Source organism: Dermochelys coriacea, chromosome 3, assembly GCF_009764565.3.
Source record: "Dermochelys coriacea isolate rDerCor1 chromosome 3, rDerCor1.pri.v4, whole genome shotgun sequence".
Lineage (NCBI taxonomy): Eukaryota > Metazoa > Chordata > Testudines > Dermochelyidae > Dermochelys > Dermochelys coriacea.
This window is the reverse complement of record NC_050070.1, coordinates 208,922,486-208,949,582: the sequence shown is the minus strand read 5'-3', so window position 1 is coordinate 208,949,582 and position 27,097 is coordinate 208,922,486. Positions and strand designations below refer to the sequence as shown.

Genomic DNA, 27,097 nt, shown 5'->3' with positions numbered 1-27,097 from the left:
GGTTGTAGTATTATCACCCTTACTTCTGCGCTGCCTTCAGAGCTGGGCAACCGGAGAGTGGCGCTCTGACGGGCTAGGGAGCTGCCCTGGGAGACCTGGCCCCCATTCCCTCCCCCCCAGCTCTGAAAGCAGCACCCTGCCAGGAGCAGTGCAGAAGTAAGGGTGGCAATACCGTACCAGGTGTCCTGACTTCTGCATTGCTGCCTTCAGAGCTGGGTGGCCAGAGAGTGGCAGCTGCTGTCTGAGGTCCCAGCTCTGCAGGCAGCAGCGCGGAAGGGTGGCAATACCATACCATGCCATCCTTACCTCTGCTGCTGCTGGCAGCAGCACTGGGTCCAAGCCAGCTGCCCAGCTCTGAAGGCAGTGCCGCCACCAGCAGCCATGCAGAAGTAAGGGTGGCAGGACTGCAACACCCCCCCTCCCCTAACAACCTTGTGACCCCCTCCCCCCTTTTTGGGTCAGGACCCTTACAATTCCAACACCGTGACATTTCAGATTTAACAAGCTGAAATCATGAAATTGATGATTTTTTAAAATCCTATGACCGTGAAATTGACCAAAATGGGCCATGAATTTGGTAGGGCCGCATGTGGCTTTGGGTAGTAGACAGAATCCCTCCCCAGCAAACAGGGCCTCCTTAAACATAGGCAGCTGGGTGGAGCACTGCTGTTACTGCTCACCTTTGTGTCTTCTCACAGGGTGAGGTAAGGGGCACATGAGCAAGAGCCTCCTCTTTTCCATCTGGACTGGGGGAAGGGGAGATGATCAAAGTTGATCTGGGTTAGAGTGAGGGGCATGGGACTCTGACTGGGTGGGAGGTTAGTTCATCTCCAGAAGCTGAGTACTGACCGTGGACTTTGTCTCTAGATGCTGAAAGACATCAAGAAGGAGAAGGTTTTGCTGCGTCGGAAATCTGAGCTTCCTCAGGATGTCTACACTATAAAAGCCCTGGAGGCCCACAAGAGAGCAGAAGAATTCCTCACCTCAAGCCAAGAGGCACTCTGACGGGTTAGGGAGCTGCCCTGGGAGGCCTGGCCCCCATTCCCTCCCCCACAGGGGTACCCAGAAATGCACTTGGTTCTAATGTATAACTAGGGAATGAACATGGTGAGCTGTGCCTGTCCACGCCATTCTCATTCTTTCAGGGTAGATTTGGTTTTACATTGTACCTCGTATCTCATTGCATTGTCGCATCCTCCTGCTTTTTCCTTTAATGCTGTTTTGTGTGTGCGTTTGCAAAGGGAGCCCAACCAGTCCATTTTTGCATCATTCCAGGCAGGATTCATTCCATTCCCTGCTGCTTACTGACACAGCACCAAAGCCTCTCGAATGCTCAGTGTCTGGATGGGATTCTCAGCCAGAGACTACATCACATGGTTCTGCACATAGCCCAAGGCCCTGTGCATGGACCATCCTCCACACCCACACCCTGCTCCATCTGTGCATCAGAGAACTGTAGTCATGACAGCAGAGAGAGGCTTAGCTGGTTGAATCAAGTCCATCCACAGGGCAGGTTTGTTCACTACAGTGAATTCTCAAGGGCCTTTTCCAGTCAAATTGTAACTGTTCTCGATGGGAGGTGATTCCACTTGTTAATAATCTGGCTTGGCAGGAAAACAGATATTTACCTTAACTTTTCCTTTACTTAATTGAATCTCCCCAGTGTATTCTTCTCCCCGCCCCCCCCATAAGGTGGGCTAATCCTTTCCTGGGTGAAGTGCTCTGCAGTCTCTGAATGTAAGCCCATTATTACTTGTATTCCTTTGTACCACCCTCACCTAATTACCCTCTCCCTTCTTCATTTAGCATGATTCCCTACCCCACCCCCAAAAGTTTTTATTGGCCAAGCTCTAATGAGGAAAGATTGTCACTTCCTCCAACCATTGTTGCTCCTGTCTTGAGTTCCCTCAAACTTGTCACTGTATTTCCCGTAATGAAGTGCCCGAATTCAACATGCTATTCCAGTGGCACGTGACCAATGTGTCCCTGCTCTGTGATGTGTCTGCATACTCAAGCCAAAGTTGTGTTAGCCATGGTTTGTTGCCATATCACGGGGGCATCTGCTGCTCCATCACTACACCTGCTGTCGTGTCCAGGAAGCTTGTGCGGATACCTCACTCCTGCGAGCCACTGGCAGTAAAGTGATAGGTGTGTCTTGGGCCACTTTAAGTTTGGGAGCATTCTGTTGCTTCTGCATTTTGGAATCTGTAGCTGCTGCAGGCGTTGAGTGATGCTCACTTTACGCTGGCCATGTAGGAGGCTAGTTCTCTTGTCTGTTGTGCAGCTGTTAGTTCTCTTGTAGCATAGAAGGAACTAGTTATGCTACTTCATCATTAGGAATATATTTGCCAATAGCCCAGGGCCTTCATCCTGGCAGGTAATCTGTGGGTGCTATTGGCCGGGGTGCTGCAGTGTTTTGGTGGTTCTCTCCTGAACACTCGATTTTGTATCACAGCTCTCCCAGTTGTCACCCTGGGGAGACTAGTTTTTAAAGGGCGTGAATGGGTTTGCTATTCTGTGCTACCTTTAAACAAATACTAGCCTCCCTTATAACATAAATTGACAGCACAGGCCAACCCACTCAAGCCCTAACTGCATTTCCAAATCATGGAAAGTTACAAAAGGAAAAGCCTTAGAGTATCAGGTCTGCTCTTCATATCTAAGGGTATTCCCTGCTCCATCTCTGTGTTGTCTGTCTGCTGGGGTTCCCCTTGGGAGACAGTGCTCTAGCCTCATACTTCTCATCCTGACCTTCAGCCTGTTTTCTCTTCCTTAACTTCACCCCACTGCTCCTACTTTTAATTCTGACCCCTAACTCATGTTAAATTCCTTTCCTTGTTTAGACCCTTCACAGGTATCTCCTTTCCCCTGCCCATCCCTTCCCCCTCCCCCAGGCTCTGTTTAGCTTTTTCCTAAGTCATTCCTTCTACACCCTGGCTCATTCATGTTCTTTTGTATTTCCTCATGCTAGATGTGCCTGTCTCCCCCAGCAGAGGTGGGGGGCAGGATGGTAATTTACATAGTAGGTTCTTTAATCCTTTGGAGATCTTTCTATCTTCCCTCCCAGCCCTAAACAGAATGGCCTCTCTATCTGTTTCACTCTGTGGGCTACTTAGTCTCTTCTGGATCCATGAATCACAGATTGGGGTGGTTACTCCTTCCTTCGAATGTGATCATTAGCATGGAGCCAGGTGTTAAACATTTACCACATCCCTGGCCCAGCACCTCCACTGGCTACATAGCAGCTGTTATCCTAGAGTAGGGGCAAGGAAGGTATGCAGGACTCTGTGGGGATGAGTTGCTGAGCCCTTTATAACACTGGTGGAGCAGAAAGGGGCACTGGGCTGAGAAAATGGAAGGGGTTTGCAACACACATTAGCAAGAGCCTATGAAGCAAGCTGCCTGTCAGCCCACCTCTGAAATGCTCCAGAAGGTTCCAGGGAGCAGGCACCTGCCCCAGTGGAGAGTGCACAGGGAGTAGATGGCTTGAATGCATGTAGAGAAGTGGTTTGGCAGTAGAAGAGATGGAGGATGTAGCTGCATTTCAGGCTAGGATTTTTCCTGGGGGGATGGGCTCTGGTGCCTGTCCTGAAGCAAGTAGCAGTGAAACTTTCCATCTCCATTTCTAACCAGGACAGCACCACTACCTGGTTGGGTTGTACACTGCAGCATAGTAATGGAGCATTGCGGGCTGGATGACTTAGATGTATACATAGCCCTCTTTTTAATCTTTTTGTGGGGCAGGGAATTTTGTGTTTAATACTTTAACATTAAATTTTGTTTGCTGCCTATTCATTCCCGTGTCCTATATATGTAAGGTGGGGCAGTGTGAGAAAGGGGTGAGTGTATATGGCACCTCTGCAGAACTATCATCTAACAGAATTACAGCTAGTACAGGGCCATGGGTAACTGTCTGCTATGCCACAGTTGTCTTTTGTACTAAATTTATTTCCCAGCATTCTGCCTGTACCCTCCCCACTCACAGAGAGAGTTGGAGCTGCCTCTGCCACTTCTCACGTAGCCCCTCCCCTCATGAGGGAAAAGCAAAACTAAACCATGCAGTCACCCCCCCGGACACAAGTATTAAACTGCTTACAGGTCATATGTACATATGGTGTACTTTATTTTCAGTAGAGCATTATAGTATGAAAGTGTTGGATTTTGTACAGATGTCCCTGTATGTACAGAACTAAATAAAATGGATCTCTTGAAAAGACAACACCCTGGACTCCACCTCCTGTGACATGGCACAGCTGTTTGCCCTCAACAGCACTTGGGGCAGCACATGCATGGGTGAGGAGGGAAATACCCTTTCCCTCACTGTGATCCATGGCACCTAGTGCAGATCTGTTGTTCCTCCCAGACAGACCTGGCTAGAGCCAATAACGTCCTGCCCTTGGAGGTTACGAAGGCAGTCTGGTTCCTTAGGGGCAGAGAACTATGACTGGGCTAGCATGAGGACACCACAATAACTGACATCAAACTATCCAAGAGCTGGGAGTGGGAAAGGAAGAGACAAGGAAACAGATTTCCTCAGTGGGAGACAAACTGAACATCGAGCACTTCAGCACCAGGGGGAGGTAAAGTCACATTGTTGACCCGTCCAGAGAAGGATGGCAGTGGTCTGCCTCCCATACATAACCGGAGGTTAAAGTGCACAGGGTAGCACTTTCAGGAGAGCTGATGTAGCTGAGTATAGAGGGACCTGACCCTGGCTCTGCACTTCATTTCCATTCCGGCCTGGAGGTGCCGAGACTCTGCCTGGCCTGCAGCGTTCGCTGCACCATAGCCGTCCACTGATCTTCTGAGATCTCGCTGGCCCACGCAGGGATTGCCAGGGTCGGGAGCTTCACGCCAGCCATCGTCCTTTTCACCAACTCCACATGTGCTAGAGCCAAACAAAGTCAGAGCATGAGACCAGATGCTGCTGCTGAGACAGCGCCCAGGCCCAAAGCCTTCAAACAGCCAGACTCCAGGAACTCTGCTCCACCTCTAGGCAGCCAGGTACTGGTGCTGATACCATGCCCAGCATGAGAGCGCTTCCTCTTTCTCTAGCGCCAACAAATGGCACTTCAGTCTAGAATAGAGGGAAGGGGATTCTCATACCTGGATCCATAGGGATGGAACTTCGGCTGCTCTGAGCTGCAGCTCCGTCATCCTCCTCCTCCTCGCTATCCACAGGGGGGTCTGGCAGATGCAGCCTCAGCATCTGCAGTGCACACAAAATCCTCTCAAGTTTCAGCAAATCCTGAGGCAGAAACATGGTCTCCCTCTACATCCATCCTCCTGTACAGCTCCTCATTACACTTCTGCCTTAGCATGCTCCCCAGTATTGCCCACCCAAAGAGTCATGAGTCAGATCCCCCAAAATCATTAAATGTAATACTAAACTGGGTCAGGACTTTGGTCTGTCTTGATTTAACTTTCCCTCCTCCCTCATCAGTGTACCACAATCAGTGCTGCCAATGCTGACAAATTTAGAGTGAGTAATGCAGTTCTGGGCCCTGCTGAAAGAGCTGTCACTAAAGAACACAACTGAGCTCAGGGCCCCACAAGAGACAGGCCTGGCTCTGAAGAGCCTTGAAACTAGTGCAAAGCAAAATAATGTGTCTGTAACACTCTCCCTCCCATCTTATCTATACAATGAACAAACATCCATTAGATGGGAACTTTTAACACTTGCAATTTCCAGAAAGCCTTTGACAAGGTCTCTCACCAAAGGCTCTTACGTAAATTGTCATGGGATAAGAGGGAAGATTCTTTCATGGATTGAGAACTGGTTAAAAGACAGGGAACAAAGTAGGAATAAATGGTAAATTTTCAGAATGGAGAGGGGAAACTAGGGGTGTTCCCCCAAGGGTCAGTCCTAGGATCAATCCTATTCAACTTATTTATAAATGATCTGGAGAAAGTGGTAAACAGTGAAGTGGAAAAGTTTGCAGACGATACTAAACTGCTCACAATAGTTAAGACCAAAGCAGACTGAAGAATTTCAAAAAGATCTCACAAAACTAAGTGATTGGGCAACAAAATGGCAAATGAAATTTAATGTGGATAAATGTAAAGTAATGCACAATGGAAAAAATCATCCCAACTATACATACAATATGATGGGGGCTAATTTAGCTACACTAATCAGGAGAATCATGGAGTCATCATGGATAATTCTCAGAAGACGTCCACGCAGCGTGCAGTGGCAGTCAAAAAAGCAAATGGGATGTTAGGAATCATTAAAAAAAAACAGAGAATAAGATGGAGAATATCTTATTGCCCTTATATAAATCCATGGTATGCCCACATCTTGAATACCGCATACAGATGTGATCCCCTCATAGTATTAGAAAAGGTTCAGAAAAGGGCAACAAATGATTAGGGGTTTGGAACAGGTCCCATATGAGGAGAGATTAAAGAGGCTAGGACTTTTCATCTTGGAAAAGAGGAGACTAAGGGGGATATGATAGAGGTTTATAAAATCATGAGTAGTGTGGAAAAAGTAAATAAGGAAAAGTTGTTTGCTAGTTCTTGTATTATGGGAACAAGTAGCCACCAAATGAAATTAACGGGTAGCAGGTTTAAAACAAATAAAAGGAAGTTCTTCATACAGCGCACAGTCAACCTGTGGAACTCCTTGCCTGAGGAGGTTGTGAAGGCTAGAACTATAACAGGGTTTAAAAGAGAACTAGATAAATTCATGGAGGTTAAGTCCATTAATGACAGTTAGCCAGGATGGGTAAGGAATGGTGTTCCTAGCCTCTGTTTGTCAAAGGATGGAGATGGATGGCAGGAGAGAGATCACTAGATCATTACCTGTTAGGTTCACTCTCTCTGGGACATCTGGCATTGACCACTGACAGCAGACAGGATACTGGGCTGGATGGACCTTTGGTCTGACCCAGTAGGGCTGTTCTAATGCTCAGCTGGTTAGGATTCAAATGAGACCGACAGGTGAAAGCTCTACAGCTCATTACCAATGCTCCGAGGCCCATCCCCCACAAAGCACTAATGTTGCACCTTTAGTTACATGGCTTATTTTCTGGAAAGATGTTCATTAAATCGAGTTCTGTCCTTTCTGGAGTTTACAGGCAGGGTCTGCCTCTCTGCACACATAGGCAATCTCCCACATACCACTCCCAAAAACCTGCCACTCCCAGTTCATGAAGGGCCTGCTCCAATTAACCAAAATGCAAACACTAAAAAAGTAACAAAGCCAATATTAACACAACATCCCAATTCACTTCTAAATACAATATTATGCAATATAAAATCAGCCCAATGGTTACTGCAGGGCCCTAACTTTTCATAGGTGTATATTTATCACCACAAAGGTGATCAGCAGGTTTCAAACCAGAGCCATAGCACAGCCCTCTACCAGGCCATCTATAGGATCAGCTGATGAGAGGCAGAGCACATTGTTACTCTCTTACAAGGAGGCACACCACACAGGTCACCAGTAGGTTACACAAGGATTTGAGAGGCTGCAGCAGTGGAACTCCAGGCATCACGATTCTTGGTTTCTCTTCCTGCCTCCAGGAGCAGACTGTGGTCTAGCAATTACATTTGGCAACAACCGCCCTGTTAACGTCACTGAAGCCTGGCTCTGTAAGCGTTAAGTGCACAAGTCTCTACCACACGAGCTAAGAACAAGCTCTCTTAGCATGGAGCCATAAACATCTATGGGGCCCAGCTGCTAAAAGGTGACTGAGCCATACTGTGTCAGTGTGGGTCATGGACTATTATTTCTGAAAGACGGGGCAAAGGAGAGACGAAAGTAGATAATGTAACAGAGCCAAGTTGCAGAGATCAGAGCTCTACTTCCAGCTTTGCCAGAAGTGACCTTGTGTAAGCTCTCATTTACTCTGTCCGTGGAAGGGTGATCGATATGTCAGCCCCCAAGGCAGCAGCATGAGCCTGTGGCCGATACGGGATGTGAAGTGCAAGGAATAGTTACAGCAGTTAGTGGATCAGCTGGCACTAGGACTCATGATCTCCAGTGATGCAGTTTAGTGCCCCTAGGCTTACAGGGCATTGTGAGGGGAGTCGGGTGCTTTCAAATTCTGCTTCCCAAAAACATGTGAGGGACAGAGCTCCTCGTGTCATGGCGAGACAGCCCCCAGCAAGGGCCTAAATCACTTTACTCACAATAAATTCACAAGATGGCAGCAGAGCACCCCATCTGCCCTGTGCACTCCCCCCACACGCCAGACACCCCCACGTGACCTGCAATCGCTCCTGGATGCCAGGGGCTGTCTCTGCAGGGGCTGTCTCAGCTGCCAGCGAACCCGGGTCCCACGACCCCAGCTCTGGATCCTGGCTCAGGGGCTGGTAGAAGTAGCCATCGCCGCCGTCCTCCTCTCCTCCTCCTCCTCCTCCGGCTCCTCACTGCCAGTCTCCAGGGGGGTCCAGGGCTCCCTCAGGCACCTCCTGCGGCCCCAGCTCCTCATGCTCGTTGGGACAGATCCGTTCAGGGCCCATTGTCCGTGCAGTCACCAGCTCCGCGGCCATGCGCCAGCGCCTCAGCCTACAGGGGGACTGGGTCAAAGAAGCTCCAGCCCCCACGCAGGCTTCCAGCACTGGGCCTCACCCCCCAACCAGCCTCCCCTCCGCATCCCCCGGGCTGGGCCTCACCCCCCTCCACCAGCCTCCCCTCCGCATCCCCCGGGCTGGGCCTCACCCCCCTCCACCAGCCTCCCCTCCGCATCCCCGGGCTGGGCCTCACCCCCCTCACCAGCCTCCCTCCGCATCCCCGGGCTGGGCCTCACCCCCCCCAACCAGCCTCCCTCCGCATCCCCCGGGCTGGGCCTCACCCCCCCCACCAGCCTCCCCTCCGCATCCCCGGGCTGGGCCTCACCCCCCCCCACCAGCCTCCCCTCCGCATCCCCGGGCTGGGCCTCCCCCCCCCCAACCAGCCTCCCCTCCGCATCCCCCGGGCTGGGCCTCACCCCCCCCCAACCAGCCTCCCCTCCGCATCCCCCGGGCTGGGCCTCACCCCCCCAACCAGCCTCCCTCCGCATCCCCCGGGCTGGGCCTCACCCCCCCCAACCAGCCTCCCCTCCGCATCCCCGGGCTGGGCCTCCCCCCCCCAACCAGCCTCCCCTCCGCATCCCCGGGCTGGGCCTCACCCCCCCCCAACCAGCTCCCCTCCGCATCCCCCGGGCTGGGCCTCACCCCCCCCAACCAGCCTCCCCTCCGCATCCCCCGGGCTGGGCCTCACCCCCCCCCCTGCTGCCCCCCCCGTGCTGGGCCCCCCATATTGCCCCCCCCAAGTCGACACGCCCGCTGCCCCCAACCGGCCCCCTTTGCCCGCAGGGGACGCTCACCCAACCCAGGCCCGGGTCTCTCCCGGTCTCCGGGCAGGAGCGAGATTTCCGGCTTTAGCCACCGGACGCGGAACTGCCTATTGGTCCGGTGGGGGATGACGTCACAGAGAGGCCTTCTGGGTATTGTAGTTCCATTGTCACTCCCAGCCCCTCTCGCCCATGGCCCCCCCCCCTTAGCACTCCTAGGAGCTCCTATAGCCCCTCCCTTCTCCCCTGGAATCCCCAGAGCCCTCGCCCACAGCCCCCTCAACGCCCCCCATGGCTCCTCCCCCTGTCACCGCCCCCAGAACCTCCTGGCTCTTCCTCCTCCCCAAATGGCCCCGCTCAGAGCCCCCCATGGGCTCTCCCCATCCTCCTCCTCCCCCCTCAGAGCCCCGGGGCCCTTTCTCTTCGTCATCTCCTCAGAGTCCTCCATTGCCCTCCCTGCCCCTTGTGGCACCCCCACCAGAACCCATGAAATACACTGCAGTGGTAGGTTTCAGAGTAGCAGCCGTGTTAGTCTGTATTCGCATACTGTATACTGCAGTGGTAGTTATGGAACAACCTGACCCAGTGAATGTTCCTTCTGAAGTCAGAGGTTGGCGTGTGCTCTGAAGCAGCAGTGTGTATGTATATTGCTACCCAAACTTTTGCTTTTAATATTGACTGTGACAATGCAGCATATTCTTTTTCACAGATTTGTGAATTTTAGGAACGGAAAGGGTCCAATATGATCAGTCTGGTCTGCACAGCACAGGCCAGAGAATGTCACCCAGTTATTCCTTTATTTTACAACATAAGAGCATAATTGGGTTTAAAAAAAGAACTAGATGAGTTCCTGGAGGATAGGTCCATTAAATGGCTATTGGCCAAGATGGTCAGGGATGCAACCCCATGCGCCGGGTGCCCAAAAACCTCTGACCGCCAGAAGCTGTGATTGGGTGACGGGATGGAAAATTGTCCTGTTCCGTTCATTCCTGCTGAAGCATCTGGCACTGGCCACTGTCAGAGACACAATACTGGGCTAGATGGACCATTGGTCTGATACAGTATGGCCATTCTTATGAGCCCATTCCTGCTGAGTGGGAGTGTCTTTCTTAGAAACATGTCTAGTCTTGATATAAGGACTTCAAGTGACAGAGAATGCACCACATCCTTAAATTGTTCCAATGGTTAATTACCCTTGTTAAAAAAATTTGCTTCATATCTCCAGTTTCACCTTCCAGCCATTGGATATTGCTGTGTTTTTGTGTGCTAGATTAAAGACCCCATGGCTATCAGAAATCTTTCCCAAACTAGATACTTATGGACTGTGATAACTGATAAGCCACCACTTAAACTGCTCTTGTGGAAATAAAATAAGTTGAGCTTCTTTGGTCTCTCACCATAAGGCAGATTTTCCAGACTGTGAAAAGTTTCAGAGTAGCAGTCGTGTTAATCTGTATTCGCAAAAGAAAAGGAGTACTTGTGGCACCTTAGAGACTAACAAATTTATTTGAGCATGAGCTTTCATGAGCTACAGCTCACTTCATCGGATGCATTGACTGTGAAACAATTTGTCAACATCTTTGCAAAGTGTGGACATATACATTGGGCACAGTATTCCTGTAATGGGCTCTGTTTGCCTTGTACAGTGGTAATAACACCTCCCCTGCTTACATATCCAAGGATAATATTTGCTCTCTTACCTACCACATCACACTAGGAGCTCAGGTTCGGCTGATTTTCCACTATGATCCCTTTGTCCTTTTCTGAGTCACCCCAGGATACTGTCCCCTACTCTGTAAGGGTGACCTACAGTCTTTGTTCCTAACTGTATGACCTTGTGTTTAGCTGTACTAAATCTTGTGTTGTTCAAGTGAGCACAGCTCATTAAGCTACCCAGCTCACTCTGTAGAACCAACCTGTCCTTAACATTATTTACCTCTTCACCATTTTTGTGTTATGTGCAAACTTTACCCGAAATGGTTTTATTTATTTATTTTAGTTATTTTCTTCTAAATCATTGACACAGACATTGACTAGCACAGAGACAAGAACAGATCCCCCTGGGCTCGCACTAGAAACACACCATTGGATGCTGATTCCCTGTTTACAATTACTTTTTGAGATCTTTGGGTCTGTATGTAACCCATTAAACAGATGCTACATTGAGTTATGTAACCCTGATTTGTTAATCAGAATATCATGTGGTATTAAATCATAGGCTTTACAGAAAAAGGAATATATTATGTCATCACAGTAAACCTTTGTCAACCACACTTGTAAGCTCATCAGTAAAAAAAGTATCCAGTCCTCTTTCTAAGCCCGTGAAATGTTGTGCATGTCCGGGGGCGGGGGCGGGTGCACAGTGTGGTGTATGGGAGGGGGAGGGCCAAGTGCGGGCACAGGAGGAGGTGGGTGCAAGATACCGTGGGTAAAGTCGAGGGGAGGAAGGGGGCATTGGCGGCAGGATGAATGGGGTGGGACTGGGGGAAGGGAGGGCAGGGGCATTGGGCGGGGTGGGGGGCAGATGCATTGGCGGGGTGGGAGCGGGCAGCCTGCACTGAGCCGGGCGGGGGAGGACCCCGTACCGAGCTCGCGCTCTCTCTCTTCCCCACGCAGGGAGGGCGGCTCACGGGACTACAAGTCCCAGGCTGCCGCGCGGCGGGCGCGCTGCGCACGCGCAGTAGCCCCCCTCTCCCCCCGCGGGCGGTGCTGCTGGCTCTTGGCAGGTGGCAGCTCGGCCGTTAAACCGGAGCCGCGCGGAGCAGCCCCGCCCCCCACGCGTCGCGGGCCGCGCCGGCCCGGCAGGTAGCGTGGGGGGCGGGGCTGGGGGAGCCGGTGCCCGCTGGGTGTGAGCGCTGAGGGAGAAGGTGTCGGGGGGGCGAGAGGGGAGCCGGTGCCCTGGAGGGGGGGGAGCCGGTGCCCGGGGGGGGCAGGGGGGGAGCCGGTGCCCTGTGTGTGTCTGTGGGGGGGGGCAGGCGGGAAGCCAGTGCCCTGGGGGGGGGAGCCAGTGCCCGGGGGGGCAGGCGGGGAGCCGGTGCCTGTGTGTGTCTGTGGGGGGGGCAGGCGGGAAGCTAGTGCCCTGGGGGGGGAGCCAGTGCCCGGGGGGGCAGGCGGGGAGCCGGTGTCCTGTGTGTGTCTGGGGGGGGGCAGGGGGAAGCCAGTGCCCTGGGGGGGAGCCAGTGCCCGGGGGGGCAGGCGGGGAGCCGGTACCCTGGGGGGGGGAGCCGGTGCCTGTGTGTGTCTGTGGGGGGGCAGGCGGGAAGCCAGTGCCCTGGAGGGGGGGGAGCCGGTGCCCGGGGGGGCAGGCGGGGAGCCGGTGCCCTGTGTGTCTCTGTGGGGGGGGCAGGCGGGAAGCCAGTGCCCTGGGGGGGGAGCCAGTGCCCGGGGGGGGCAGGCGGGGAGCCGGTGCCCTGGGGGGGAGCCAGTGCCCTGTGTGTGTCTGTGGGGGGGGCGGGCAGGGAGCCAGTACCCTGGGGGGGAGCCAGTGCCCGGGGGGGGCAGGCGGGGAGCCGGTGCCCTGGGGGGGGAGCCGGTGCCCTGGTGTGTGTCTGTGGGGGGGGCGGGCAGGGAGCCAGTGCCCTGGGGGGGGAGCCAGTGCCCGGGGGGGGCAGGCGGGGAGCCGGTGCCCTGGGGGGGAGCCGGTGCCCTGTGTGTGTCTGTGGGGGGGGCGGGCAGGGAGCCGGTGCCTGAGCGGGGCGGCGGTGCCCGGGGGGGGTTATGGTGTGGCAGGGAAGGGTGAGGGGGTCCGGTGGGCAGTAGGAGCTGGTCTGGGGATGTGGCTGGTCTCATACGTGGTATCTAACCTGAGGGGGCCCATAGAGGTCTGGGTTGGAAAATTAAACCCAAGTCTATGTAAATGATGCCCATAGGGAGTGACTTATTTTCAAAGCCCCTAAGTGATTGTGTTTAGTTTCAGGGTCTTGTGCTCCTTGGTCACTTGGGTATTTCTGAAAATTGCATCCTTAGTTAGTAGAACAGATAAACCGCTCCCTCCGGTTCGTGGTTTTACTTATTTGATGACCCTCTGTAGGGTAAAGGTGTGACCTGGGGTTTTGTTTCTTGAAAATGAAAGAATCCAATTTGACTTCCATGGCTGGCTTCAGCAAGTGCCCAGACCCTCTGACTTCATCTCTCCTGTTTCAGAGGGAAAATCGTCCCACTTCTGAAATCCATGGCTGTGATGGTGAGACTGGTGTTTCTGATGGAGACATTCAAAATGCCTGTAACCCATGGGGATCGGCCTTTCATTTCAGTTTCTATTACCAAGGTTTGTTCTTCACTTCACCTCGGTCAGTATTTATTTCCTGGATCATAAATTCTTGATATGTGCCTCAGTGGAGGTCAGTATCTCCTCGCTGTGTCCCTTGTCCTGAAATGAGAAGTGCATGTGCCTTGGCAAATGGATTGAAAGGTTGTCTAATTGGTGCTTATGGAAGCTCTTTTGTATGGTTTGTAACAAAACTTGGTGGACCCCAGTAGCTGGGCCTCTTGTAGCAACAGGACTTGGGGGGGTGGGGCAAGGTGTTACCTTCCTCTTCCCTAATGGAAAACACACATTGCTGCCACACTGGGACATAATGGTCCTCTTCACCCCTTCTAGTGGAGCTTTATCTGAAAAGGCAGAGCCAAGAAATGACTATTTAACTTGAATTTCTGTTCTTAGAATCATAGGGTTAGAAGGGACCGTCAGGATCATCTACTCTAGTCTAGACCCCTGCCAAGGTGCAGGAGTTGTTGTGTCTAAACCATCCAAGACAGATGGCTCCAGCCCCAACTTCCAGGGATGGAGCTTCCACAATCTCCCTAGGCAGTCTGTTCTTACAGTTAGTGTTTCCTGAGATTTAATCTAAATCTGTTTGAACCCATTGCTTCTTGTCCTGCCCTCTGTGGCAAGAGAGAATAGCTTTTCTCCATCTTCCCCCCCCCCCACCCCATGGCAGCCTTTCAAGTATTTCATGTCTCCTCCCCTTAATCTCCTCTCTTCCAAACTAAACATCTTTCTTCATCTTTGATGGCTCCCACTTTCAGAGGCATCCAGAAGGGTCCTCAGTCTGTCCTTACACAGACATCTCATAGGCAAGATAGTATATGTCATAGGCTCCTAGCAGGTTGCTTGTTCCTGGCAATGTGGATTGAAATCAAGAAACAAATGTGGGCTGAATCTCAGGAAAGACTTCTGGAGAGTGAGGGCTGTTCTACACTACAGCTGTAAATCGACCCAAGTTACACTACTTCAGTTACGTAAGTTACATAACTGAAGTTGATGTAACATAGGTCGACTTGCACACAGCACGGTGTAGACACCACTGTATAGGAGAGGCTCTCCCGCCGATTTACCTGACTCTTCTCGAGGAGCTGGAGTACAGGAGTTGATGGGAGAGCACTGTGCCATTGACTTAGTGGGTCTTCACCTGATCCGCTAAATTGACATCACTGCATCGGTTGCAGAAGTGGCGATCTAGCCGTAAGTATAGACAAGTCTGAGAGGTATCTGACTGGAGAACAGTCTCCTAAGGAAAGTGGAGGTAACCCCATCACTTAAAACTAGGACTAAGTACATACTTCCATAGGGACCGGTCCTGCACTGGCCCCCATGGGGTGGACTGACATAGGGCTTATATGGAAAACTCCATTAACATCTGAGTCTAGCCTTCTCAGAATAGCTTCCTGAGCTTGTGTGGCAGAAGTATTAGTCACCAGCAGGGAGGTTGTGGGGGTTTCTCTTCATGGCAGGGCCTACCCAATGCTGAGGGGATTTACTTTCCACTCTAAAAAGCACATGGTTGCTGCTATCTTGCAGTAAGACCCCACTCTGAGCTTTGGCCTCTGCCAGGCTACTGATAGAAAACTTTCGCAAAGACTCCTGTGGTAGCTGATAATTTCAGGTCTCTTTCCAGGTGATAGTCCAGCATTTGCACTAATAACATTCTAGCATAATCAGTTTGTTTATAGGAACAACAGATCACAACAACTGAATTGCATTCCCCCCTTCCTCTAATTTCCTTATTTTCTAGCTCCTGAAACACCTCCCCTTCTAGAAATATTCAGCATCCCAATAAATTAATATCGTGGTAAAGATGCACGTGTATCACATTAAGGTTACGTTCTTTAAATGCTTGGTGGTGAGGGGGAAGGGAAAAGGTGGTAATTTAAAATAAATAATGTATGTCAATACAATATGCTGCTAAATGTTGTTAGGTATAAGTATGTACCTTATTATGATCAGACACTCATGAAATGTTTTAGTGTCAGTGACCTGAAACATCAAGTAAATCGCCCCCCCCCTCCACAAAAAACTCAATTCTGATGAATCCTGAGGGATTAAGCACAACCTTCCCTGCTCCTCACCTTACTGTTACATGGATGTCTTCACTTGGGGTTCGTGATTAATTTTTCCAGTTGGATTGCTCGCTCAGACTGAGTGGGGAAGCCCCTGCAGCAAGACCTAGTGATCCTGTTTCTCTGTATGTTGCTAAGTACTAGTTGTGTGTAGGGGATGTGAGTTCTAATTATGGATTTAGTGAGGTTTTGGGGAGGTGAATTGGGTGCATTGAGATTGAACAGGTGTTTGGCAAACCCTCACTTCCAGTCACTCTGGTTAGACATGTCCTTGGTTTGAGAGAGGTGGTTTTTCCTCCAGAGCAGTTCAGTGCCTTTGTGGTTTCATGATTTCTGTTATAGCAGGTTTCTGTGGGAGTCCTGAGTATCTTATGCATGTCCACAGCTGCCCTCATAGATCCCTGAGAGCTCTGAACAAACAGCAAATAAGACTTCATGGGGTATCCTGGGAATCTGGGGGAGGGGACTTATGTCCTCTATGTGGTAACCTCTCTGATGAGTCTGGAGATCTAGAAACGGGAATGAATTAACATAGGGAAGTTTGTAATGAGATGGGCAGGAAAGCTGGGCGTAGCCTGCATTGTGCAGGAGGTTCAGTATCTGTTCAGGAGCTGTGGAGATGGCGGTAATGTCTGTGGTCATTATTCAGGGATACTGGCATAACTGTAACTTTAGTACTAATACCGTAAGCACTTCATAACCATTAACTCTCTCAGACCCACTCCATGGGGAAGGTCAGTATTGTTCCATTTTATAGAAGGGAAAATGGATGCAGAGAAGAAGGGACATGCCCAAGGGCTCTCAGGGAATCACTGTCAGAGCTGTGATTTGGAACTCAGCATCTTCAGGCTCCCAGATCACAAGATGATGCTGTCTGGAGATTCTGGATGATCTGCTGCAGAGGGTATGGCGAGGTGGTGCACAGTATTAGCTGCTGAAATCTTTCATCCAAGTTTAAATTAATCCAACTAAAATACTTGTTTTTAATCTCCTGCTGTCGCTTCTCTAGCCCAGGTGAGGTGACCCAATGGTTAGTGGTGACCTTTGTTGTAGCAACATTTTTAGGCATGCATTGTGTCCTATAGAGAATAAGGAAATACTCTCTCCTGAAGATGACAATCGGATGAAGTGTGACATGATATGATACAGGGAGAGAGGACTTCAGGTGGGAGGGAGGGATGGAAGTTTGCATAAAATGGTGAATGAGGCTGCTTGTTTCCCAGGTGTGCACCTTGTGTGTGTTCTCTGTTGAGGTCTACTTATGTTAGATGTTAGGTTGTGCTGAGAGAGCGACTATGCTGCAGAGACTGGGGAAGAACTGCGGTTTTTGGGGAGAGGAATTTGTGTTGATGTGGAAAGTGGGGAGGCACATCTAGGCATAAGGGATCCTGGAAGAAAGTGCAGATGCATTTGGGGACAAAGCAAAGAAAGAAGCCTCATGGGAATTGATATATCTGGCACAAAAGCTAACAGAATAATGGCAGGAGATGGGAAAATGAGATATAAACAGGGGCAGTGGTGATTAGTGCCGAAGGGTAACCTGGATGAGTTTCTGCTCTCTGAAAGTGATGAGCTTCAAGAGGTACCTGGTGTCTTGAACAAGCCTCAGGGCTTGTATTTGTGTTAGCAAATTTAGTGGCTGTTTAGCAGCACCACTGTAACCAAATCTAGTGTAACTGGGTTTGTGCTGAAAAAGCCAGTAAATACACTTATGTAGGACACAGCCCTGTATTTCCTGCTGCCTTGGAACAATAGCCAAAGCAGTGAGTAAATGTCAGGAGCGAGTGTAGAAGCTGGATTACTCTGTGGCTGGATCTAACTGTAAGTTGGTGTGCCTGAAATAGACCAGTCTATATGGACTGCTTCAAGCTGGCTGGGGCTATTTTAAGTGCTATTAAACCTTGTGGCTGGCACTCTTGGGACACAGAGCACTGAGGACTAAGGCAGTAGCACGGTAGGACTTCTCTCCTCCATGCACTTAAACAGGACAGCTGGTGCAGATTTCCCGGCCTGCTTGGGGAGTCCTTAGCAGGATGGGGCTTGGGAAATCCAGACTGCTGCTTGCTGGGTCTTCCTATCTGGTTTGGGATTAAGGAGGGGGTGAGAGCTGGGATCTGTGCAATGCAGACAAATCTGAGCACTTGCTAGAATGGCTTAGCGTCCATTTCCTTGGCACACAGGTTGGCAAGCCTGCTCAGCAGCATGCTCTCATTCCAGCAATGAAAACGTGAAATTTCTTACTTTTGGAAAAAAGTTGCAGCCATTTTTGTTCACTCCTAATAACACTAGTTTTATACAGTCAAACTTGAGAACTGGTGCATGGCTAATTGTGACCAATTTGATCAAATAGCTATTGCCGTTTCAGAATATACTTTTCTGGTGTAATTGATAGCTGTAATTGTAGCCCTGTGGAAGGACACACAACTTTGCTAGGCTGTCACAACTTGATTGAGGACTGGTTCTCTGAGTTATGCATATGCTTTAAACAGCTTTGTAGTCAGGGATGGTAGAAATAGCCATACACGGTCTGTATTCTAAGGATTAAAGACTCCTATTTCTACAGAATGTAGCTTTCCTTTGCAGGGGAGGGGAAGCTTGTAACCCTTCTAGTCACAAGTTACTATCTAAATGTTACTGGCTCTCAGGAGTGAGTTGCCCCATTCCTCTCAATGATGAATATCTAAAGACTATCATTTTCTCTGCTGATTGTCCTCAGAGAAACTTCCATTATGGCTGAGTGTCATACCCACCTGCCACCCTGGTGGTGATGATGGGCTCTTTGCATACTGTCATTAGGCTGCCCCTTGCTACTCTTGCATCAAATAACTAACACTTGTATCCCTGCAGCAATTAAAGTAAAACCTATGTGGCCAGTGTGTCAGCTCCAAAGAGCTTCTGTGGGATAGAAGAAGGATTTTGTGCATTTTCATTAAATACCAGCAGTTCATTCTTACTAATCTTTTATTAACTCTTTTGAATTAATCTCCTTGTCCCTTACAAAGAACTAGGAATATGACCAAGGAGAGCTTAAATTACACAGAACATTTTAATTGTCATGCTGAATCCGATCATTATCACCCTGTGGTAGGACACCACCAGTGGTCAGTGCAAGGAGCTTCAGAAGAATAGGAAAGGAGTGCTGCAGTAGCAGTTTATGGAATAACCTGCTCATAGGGAAGTATCTTGCCTCCTGGCAGTGAGTGACTGGTTTAAGCCCTGATGCTCCAGGGCTGGTATCCCTTCCAAACTTTATCCTTGTTTAATCCTAGTGTTGTAATTCTGGATAGTCTCATTAGCTATACAAAAGTTAATCCATTTTTGAATCCTCCTAAGCTTTTGGCCTCAGTGATAGCTAGTGGAGCTCATTGCCAGAAAATTAACTTGCACTGTGTGGAAAAGTATTTCCTTTGATCAGTTTTGAATTTGTGACCTTTTAACTTCACAGTTGTATCAGAGTGGAAGAATAGAGCAAATAGAATAACTGATCTACCTTATCTATACCATTAATTGTTCTAGATCTTCGTGTACCCTCTTATTTGTCTCATCTTTAAAGTAAATAGTTGTCAATATGTCCACGTGGAAGTAGTTTCACACTGCTGCTAATTGTTTTGCTGCCAGTCTCTAACGAAAGATCCCCAAGGAAGTCTGTATACAATTCTGTACATTTTGGAAACTTATGGGCAGGTAATTTTGATACATGTCTCCTTAGCCAGGTATTTCCATTGTTCTACCAATAAAATAAAACCAGCAGGATCTTATTAAAGGGGAAAAGGCAAAATGCCACATTTATTGTGAATACAGAAAGAATCATAGTAAGCAGTTAGTTATAGCTATAATATTCCATTCAATTTCATATTTATTCACACATTCATTCATGCACACACACACAGGTTTTGCAAGGTTGTTATCATAGTTACCAGCCTTAGAGTTGCTCATGCCAAGCCACTGGCCAGGTGGCCTGGACATGAGGAGGGAGCAGGGCCTTGTCAGATGCTAATCTGACGCTCCTGGAAGTTGGTTTGCAGAATCAGACTCCAAAGTTCTCACTTTCTAGAGTCCATTTTTATAGGAATGTTTTCCTATGCCAGTCTGGGAATTGCTTCATCATGCTGTTGCTGAATCAATCAGCAGATGGCACATTCCTGACGGCTCCGTGCTGCCAGATGTTATCTTGTAAAGAACAAGAATGGTTCTCCCATTCTTGAGGCTGTTGGGTGGATTCTAATCTGCCCTCCGGGGGTCCTCTGGTTATTTCCACTTGAGGCCGCCTTCAGCCAATGGACACTGGATTCTTAGGCTGGCACCTCCCTGATCATTCAGTTATTATCCACACCAAGCATCCATCCACATACATCCTCTATCTCTATTTTAATCACAATTGTTAACAAAGCGAGATGAATACAACAAAAGGGCAGGGAGTCTCTGGGTGCTGTTTCTGTTACAGAGTATTGCTTTGAGTCTCTCTCTGTGTGAGTAGTTATTGTTACAAAGAATTGCTTTGAGAACAGATTCTGTCTTAGAATGTACTAACACATTTAGCAGTTTGCAAGTTTCATACACAGAGGGAGAGAAACAGTACCAAAAACCAAGAGGTTTAATTAGTAATACACTAGAATTTAAACTATGGGGAATCAAACTCATTTGTGATTTTAATACAGAACTTCTTTAATATGATCCAACACCATAAAGAAACCAAGCATTCATAGCAATGTCATCCAGTCAATGTTTCTCCCTTCCAAAGACAGGGAATCTGTTAAACTGTGGAGTGGATGGTGTACTGTGTCTAAGCAATTCAAATGACCAAAAAGTGATTCAACCCTAACAAAATATGAAAGAGAAGGTTTAGTGAAAGTTAGAAATTGTGACCTCTTAATGCTCTCTGAAAAATTCTTAACACTTAAAAAAAAATTCTCAGGCATATAGCTTCATTAATATTAAGATCGTGAACTTATTCCTTCATGTGAAATTCTTCACAGGAACAGTGGAACGTGCATGACTTAGAAAATCTCTTGAAAGGTGGTATAAATATTATTCCTGACTAAATATTTTAACTTGTAACTTAATACTAGAAACTAAAACTTAGAAATGGAACTTTACTTTGGCCCTTCTCTACTGTAATATTACCCATGAAGTAATGGGTACCTGTGAAGTTTGCTGCTACATGTGCAAACCTATGAGAGGGCCTGCTCCAAACCACTGAGTTTGATTCTCATGTGTAGGCTATATGGGGAGGAGAGCCAGTCAGATAAAAAATGGAGAGGGAGATCTGGATGGGAGGCAGCACACGAGAAGTGGGTTTTAAGGAGGCATATGAGGTGAAAGAGGATGCTTGGTGGACAAGAAATAGAAGAGGTTCAAGCATAAAAGAAGGTAGGTAAGCAGAGAGCAGGTGGAGGAGATAGAGTAGGTAGGAGTATCGAGATCAAGGGAGGAGTAGGTAATGAGAGGAAGGGATGAGATTATGCCCCACATGGAAGGGGAGGCCAAGCAGTTTGAATACAGAGTGGCAAAAGACAGGCAGCCACTGAGGGATCTAGAAGGGAGTGATGGAGACAGTGGAAGAAAAGGAAGATGGGTTTAGCAACAGCTCTTTGGCTGGCCTGGAGGTGAAGGTGAGAGTGGAGATAATCTCCTGGTTCATTCCTTGCTCTTCATTGTACTTTTATGAATGTTTATTATGCAAATTAGAAGCCATGTTGTGCATTGCTAACTGTATAATTGTTTAATCTTCTATGTTGTGTCTTGAAAAGATCTTGTATTTAATAGAAATGGACATGTAAAGAGGTGAGAGGCTTGAAAATGAATTAATACTTAACCATGATATGTACGCTTGGTTCTGTTTGTAAAGATATAAAGTACAGATAATGTTTAATAATAGTTATGGTTTTGTTATAAACTTAGATGAACACTTTCAAATATGGGTGCCTAAAGTTAGTTACATAATCCAAATGGCCTGATTTCTTTTCAAAGGTGATGAACACCCAACTCTTATTGACTTTGCTTTGATGTAGGTCTCTACTTTTTAGGGATGTGTTTGAAAACTTTGTCCTGTCTGACTTGAAACTTGCATCAGGATGAGTTAGGGCTTCAGGTATAAATAGTGTAGGTGGGATTTTCAAAAGCAGTTTGTAGTGGCCTAATTCTACTCCCTGATTGGGTCTGTCTAGAACAGAATCCTCCCAAACACCACCCACTACGCAAACTTTTTTTAAATTCATGTGCCACATGCAACTGCATTTGCTGGAATCATCAGTCCTCTTAAAAGACTGAAAATGTTATTCTACTGAAAGCTTCTGTGTCCCCAATAGAACCAACTTTTAAAATGCCATACGTTCCATTGTTCAAAAAGGTTCAAAATGCAACTGTGCGTTTGAATGATTAACAAACCTGACAAAATATAAAACTTTACAGGCAACAGCAAGACTTGCTATGGCCTTGTAAGGATAAAGAATTAACAAATGCTGTAGATTGGTGCTTACTGCAGCTTTAAGAATCCATTACCTATCAGCTGTGCTTAACAAAACAACAAGCTTTAGGGTGTGGGTGTATGGAGAACATACTGCACTGTCAAATGCAGCTCCAGAAGCCATCCTCTTTCTGCCTTTGCTACTGTACAATGTGCCAGGCAGGCTGAGGAGAGTTCAGTAGCTTCACTTGCAGCCTAATATGGTCTCTGTAAGGGCATACTTTTCATACATCCTCCTTGGCTGCAGCACATGTGCTGTGGCAGGCTTGTGTGTCTAGGTTATCTACCTCTCTTGCATTTACCTTTTTTAAAGGAAAAAAGGAGAAATCTGTGAGGCAGAGCCTCTTTGCGCAGAAGTACAACTAAGGTCCAATTCCCCCCTCTTTCCCCCCCCCCCCCATTGGCAGCAAGTCTCAGAGCTGGGGTTGGCTGACTTGTGCTTGTGCTGAAGGGCTGAAAATAGCAGTGTAGACATTCAGGCTCAGTCTGGAGCCCGGTCTTCGAAACCTCACTGGGTTAAAAGCCTGGACTGCAGCCTGAGTGGGAATGTCTACGCTGCTATCTGTAGACCGATCGTGCGAATCCCCCAGTCAGGGGTGGCTCTATCAATTTTGCCACCCCAAGCAGTCACTGCCAAATTGCCGCCGCCGCAACAGTGGCGGAGCTGCCGCCGAAAGCCGCTGTGGTGGAAAGAGCAGCGGAGCTGCTGCCGAATTGCCGCCGTGGGACATGGACTGCCGCCCCATTCTAAATGCCGCCCCAAGCACCTGCTTGGAAAGCTGGTGCCTGGAGCTGGCCCTGCCCCCAGGGAGTTGACCAGGGCTCCAACTCTTGTCGCCATGGGGGTATGTGGGGGGTGGGGTGTTAATGTATCTGTACCACAAGATTAAAATGACAGGTGCTACTCTTCCTTTTTCACTAAACTGTGGCTGTGCTTTTGCACCAAATCCTGCCTGCTGGCATATCCTGGTTTAACTGCAGCAGTGTGCTCTGTGCAGCGTGCTCTGCTCACATTTGCTTTCTTACGATTTTAGGCTGTGTGAAAGCGTTCACTGTGCTCTCCCACGAAATTATCACCAGATTACTGAAACCAGAGACAGTTGAGTCTGAGGCTCTCCTTTCTACAGCACGGGACAGCATGTTTCCGCATAAGCGTGAACACAGACTTTACGCTTTTAATACTTTCAATGAGGAAGAGTCACATTATTTAGGAGGCTACCAACTGACTGAGAAGCTTGAAATGGCTGCTTTGGTGATGGGTCAGTGGGGGGGGGCAAAGAGTTCTTAAAGCAGAAAGCATGTTCCCCATCCCCATGTACTCGGCTAACTCAGATGACTCCGTTGAGTCACCTGTCCAACCTCAGCCCAACTCTGATCCAGTTGCAAGGAGAAGGTTCTGAAGGTGTTATGAGTACCTCAGGAGAGGAGGTTTACATGTTTGCTGCTAATAAGTGGGTTCCTGCCTTGCATGTCAACCAGGCTGTAATATCCAATGGGAGAATTCAGATTTCCATGCTTTTGTACCTTATCTTTTCCCACCTTTCTTCTGCTCAGCTGAGAGAGATGCAAGAGTCTGCTCCCAGAAGCAGGGAGACATGAGGCTTCCTCTCTTTAGCCAGGCACAAGATGGTTATGGGTGCATGTCCTGCAGCAACTGACCTGTTAAATCCTTGGCTTCTAATAAGATCAATCCAATTGTGACGTGGCTGTCAGTCCCCTAGGAAGTGGGCTAAGCCACTCTCAGCTTTGTGACTGTTGAACGGCTAGACTTGAAATCACCAACTAGTCTAACGGTGACCCTAGCAGTCGCTATGGCAGCTCCCTGAGGGATGTTCTGTAGCTTTTGTGGGGACCTCATACAACAGGAGTTGGCTGGTGAGAAGAAAAACTGTTGATATAGCTGAAGTTTGGAATTGTTCCAGAAATGGCTTGGGTGTTGCCTATGGCTTGGAGTGTTGCCTACAGCTTGAGTTCGGATGGAGAACTAGTTCTCAGATCTCTGCTCTGCTGGGGAAATACTCTGGAGTGAATTCTGTTGGCTCATTTAACTTGTGGAGGGCCAAGTTACCAGTGATAACAGGAAGAGAAAAATGGCTAAAGTCTCTAACTACTATTGGTGTTGATTTAATGGTGGTGGATATTGCTTTTCTTGTGTAGCATTCTCATGCCTTTGTGTAATAGCTGACTGTTAGCTCCCACTGTGCTTAAGGTTATGGAGCGGTTTCCAGTGTATTACTGCTCAAACTTTCTGAAAACATCTTGTGGCTGAAATTTTCTGTGCTTTCTCTTGTCAAACTTCAAAAGTCACTCTCAAGCAGAGTCCCTTCTGCCTCGCTTGTGCTAAGACAGAATGGGGTGGAAGTAGGGTTTCTAGTCACTATTGAACAGGGCTACAAAAGTGGCTGAAGTTGGAAACCTAGCCTGTTTCAATCCTCAAACTGCCACACGCCACCTGTGACTTAAAAAGGTTAAACAGCTTGCCCAGAGCCTCCATTCCCTGGTCATAAAACGGGGGATAGTTCCACTTTCCTACTTCATGGGGTGTTGAGAATAAACAATGTGATACTCGCCTGTAATGGTGGTATGGACCATATAAGTGCAAAAGCTGGTGCATTTGCTCAATTTGAAGAGGAAGAAAATAAAGTGAATGGAAAAATTGCCTCTGTGTGTGCCTCTTGGGGGTTTGCCAAACACTTCTGACGTGTGCTGTACAAATTCATAGCATGCTCTGACTTGCCATAGAAGGGCCATGGGCTGCTGCTTTAACTTACTGTGGTTCTCCTAGCAGTGAGTACCAGGCTGGTTGGAGATGGAAGTAAATGCTATCTGTAATCCCCTCTTCCTCCCCTGCCTTCCTTTTCCCCATCATAGCCTTGGGCTCAGTATGAGTGAAAATATGAGCTAATCAAAAGATATCATCAGAAATTCCAAATACAGGTTGAGCAAGGACCTCCTATGGGACTTCGCTGCTCCTTGAGTGTCTCCCACGGCACTGTGATCAGGAGAGGGAAGGGGCTGCCAGTCTGGCAAATACATAGCTTAAAACACCTTGTGAGCCCAAGAGGTTATGAACAATACACACTGCATCGTGTGGTGGACTTAAGGGCTTAGTTCTTTACCTTTTCTGCCTCCTGGTGACTTTTTTTTTAACTGCAGTTAATTTGTACATACTGTGCTACTCGCTCTGTATGCTGTGGGTAAGAGGAAAAAGGTGCTGTAGTGACAGAGGCATGTAGTCTGTTCTGGGCAGGCTTCAAGATGCACTGACTAAGAGGAGGAAGTTGGGGGAAATAAACTTTGCCACCAGCATGCACTGTTACTTCCTTGGGCAATGTAATCTTTAGAGAAACCATCCAGCACATATTGTGGATTGGGCCCGGTACTTGTGGGAGACCTCACGTTGGTTGGTATCCTAGTTTTGGACTAGGGACCACAGAGGAAAGGTTCTGCATTCCCTGAGCCATCTAGATCCCTGGTGTCACTGAGGCTGACATGATGAACTGTCCTGCTTTTGCCACACTCTGTAGTGTCTGAGATAGCCCCATCCTGCCCCAGGTTCCTTTCTCCAGAAGCAGCTAGCCTGAAGGCTCCCTTTAAGATCCCCTCATAGTAGATACAGTGGATGTAGTCACAAATACCCCAATACCAAACAAGGGTGGGAAGACCCTTTGTATGCATGTTCTAAACAGATATTTAAAATCTTCTCCAATGGGAAAGCTGCTGGCTTGAGAGAAGTATTTCCTTCGTAGCTGGCGTACATGGAGCATGGGGAGACATTGAGAGTGGGGATCTATCTTCTGAGCATTGCATTCCGTCTCTGTTGCAGAATTAAATGGCTTCAGCCCAGCATGGTGGTAACCCTATGGGCATGAGGCTGTAGCGCCCTCTAGCTTTGAAGGATAGATCATTCACAGAAGGGAATGTTACGGTGGACTGTGCACTTGGAAGGTGGGCCTCGGAGAGTGAACCACGCTGCTGTGGCTGTTGGCCATAAAGTATATTCCTTTGGCGGGTATTGTTCTGGTGAAGACTATGAGACTCTGCGGCAGATTGATGTCCACGTATTTAATGCAGGTAAGAGCGCTCCATCCTTGCAGCTGCCATGGGCTGGCAGAGCCTGGAATTCCCATGCCTCAGTTGTCAGGTTATATTGTCAAACTCGCATTTCGATTGAAGGTAGCTGCAGTATGCAGGCCAAATATGAGACACATGCACCACTGGTGTGCAGCTTGGAGAGCACTGATCCTTGTGAATTGAAATCTTCTCCCCTATAAAACACATGTGCAGGGCTTCATCTCCACCTTCAGGGGTAGCACAGGGTGATGCCTTTGTGAGCCCAAAGGGGCCAAAGCTGCAGTTGCCTACAGGACAGAGTGGTGAATGTATCAGGAACCCAAGGTTAAGGGATATCAGGGCATTGGAGGCAATCGTACCTCTTGATCCAAAGATCTCAAAGCACTTCACAACAAAGGTTCCCAAAGTGGTCTGATCAATGAGGAGCTGACTGTTACCATAGTTCTGGCTCTTTCTTGTGCAGAGGAACTGAACTGAAGGGAGGGAATGACAAAATAAAGAACAAAGACAGAGACAAACGAGCAATTTGAAAACAAACATTAAACGCTACTAAACTTATCTAAATACATCCCTGAAGTTACTCTTCCATGAGGCAGTTATAGTTGCCTAGGTGACTATAAAGGGGAGAAGTGACCTGGGAAGCAGCAAATGGGAGGGGAAGTGTCTGTTAGGCAGTCTTTGAGGTCTCTGAACAACTTATGGTGCCCCTGCTTTACCCATCTGTAAATCCTCATAGCACATCTTGCAGTTAGGGAAACCAAGCAGGCAGTAATTTGCTAGAGGTCCTACAGTGACCCGCAGACTGAGGAATGTCTTTCAGGCTCCCACTTGACTACTTTAACAGTATTGCCTGCTTCTCCCTTATTTCTGATTACCGGCAACTTGCTCTTCTCTCTGAAGTCTGTCTTGTCCTCTGTACCACTCAACAGCTCAG

The 27,097-nt window shown here is 48.6% G+C and overlaps 3 protein-coding genes and 1 long non-coding RNA gene across 10 annotated transcripts in view; 3 read left to right on the top strand and 1 right to left on the bottom strand.

Moving 5' to 3' along the window:
* PPP2R5D (protein phosphatase 2 regulatory subunit B'delta) overlaps window positions 1-4,219 on the top strand; it is a 46,625-nt gene extending 42,406 nt beyond the window's left edge. The window contains 1 exon segment of the mRNA XM_038394565.2: window positions 868-4,219. Coding sequence (XP_038250493.1) covers window positions 868-1,005 — 138 coding nt within the window. The 3' untranslated portion in view covers window positions 1,006-4,219.
* Window positions 4,100-9,446, bottom strand: MEA1 (male-enhanced antigen 1). The gene is given in 6 exon segments (XM_038394564.2): window positions 4,100-4,888; window positions 5,107-5,209; window positions 8,218-8,348; window positions 8,351-8,382; window positions 8,384-8,518; window positions 9,318-9,446. Coding segments are annotated over 5 exon segments (549 nt in total). The 5' UTR covers window positions 8,503-8,518; window positions 9,318-9,446; the 3' UTR covers window positions 4,100-4,724.
* A 204-nt stretch (window positions 9,447-9,650) lies between these two features.
* On the top strand, window positions 9,651-11,511 carry LOC122459683. Its single transcript, XR_006280508.1, has 3 exons — window positions 9,651-9,792; window positions 9,850-9,922; window positions 11,311-11,511. It is a non-coding gene; the product is annotated as an uncharacterized LOC122459683 (long non-coding RNA).
* A 318-nt stretch (window positions 11,512-11,829) lies between these two features.
* Window positions 11,830-27,097, top strand: part of KLHDC3 (kelch domain containing 3) — a 36,207-nt gene continuing 20,939 nt past the window's right edge. For 2 of the 7 annotated variants that reach the window (XM_038394137.2, XM_043512370.1), the window contains exons 1-3: window positions 11,935-12,089; window positions 13,428-13,551; window positions 25,916-26,163. In XM_038394137.2, the coding sequence (XP_038250065.1) occupies window positions 26,010-26,163 (154 nt within the window). In that variant the 5' untranslated portion in view covers window positions 11,935-12,089; window positions 13,428-13,551; window positions 25,916-26,009. Of the gene's footprint in view, window positions 12,090-13,427; window positions 13,574-25,915; window positions 26,164-27,097 lie in introns of all 7 variants that reach the window. The other 5 variants (XM_038394140.2, XM_038394139.2, XM_038394141.2 and 2 more) reach the window with 5 other exon arrangements.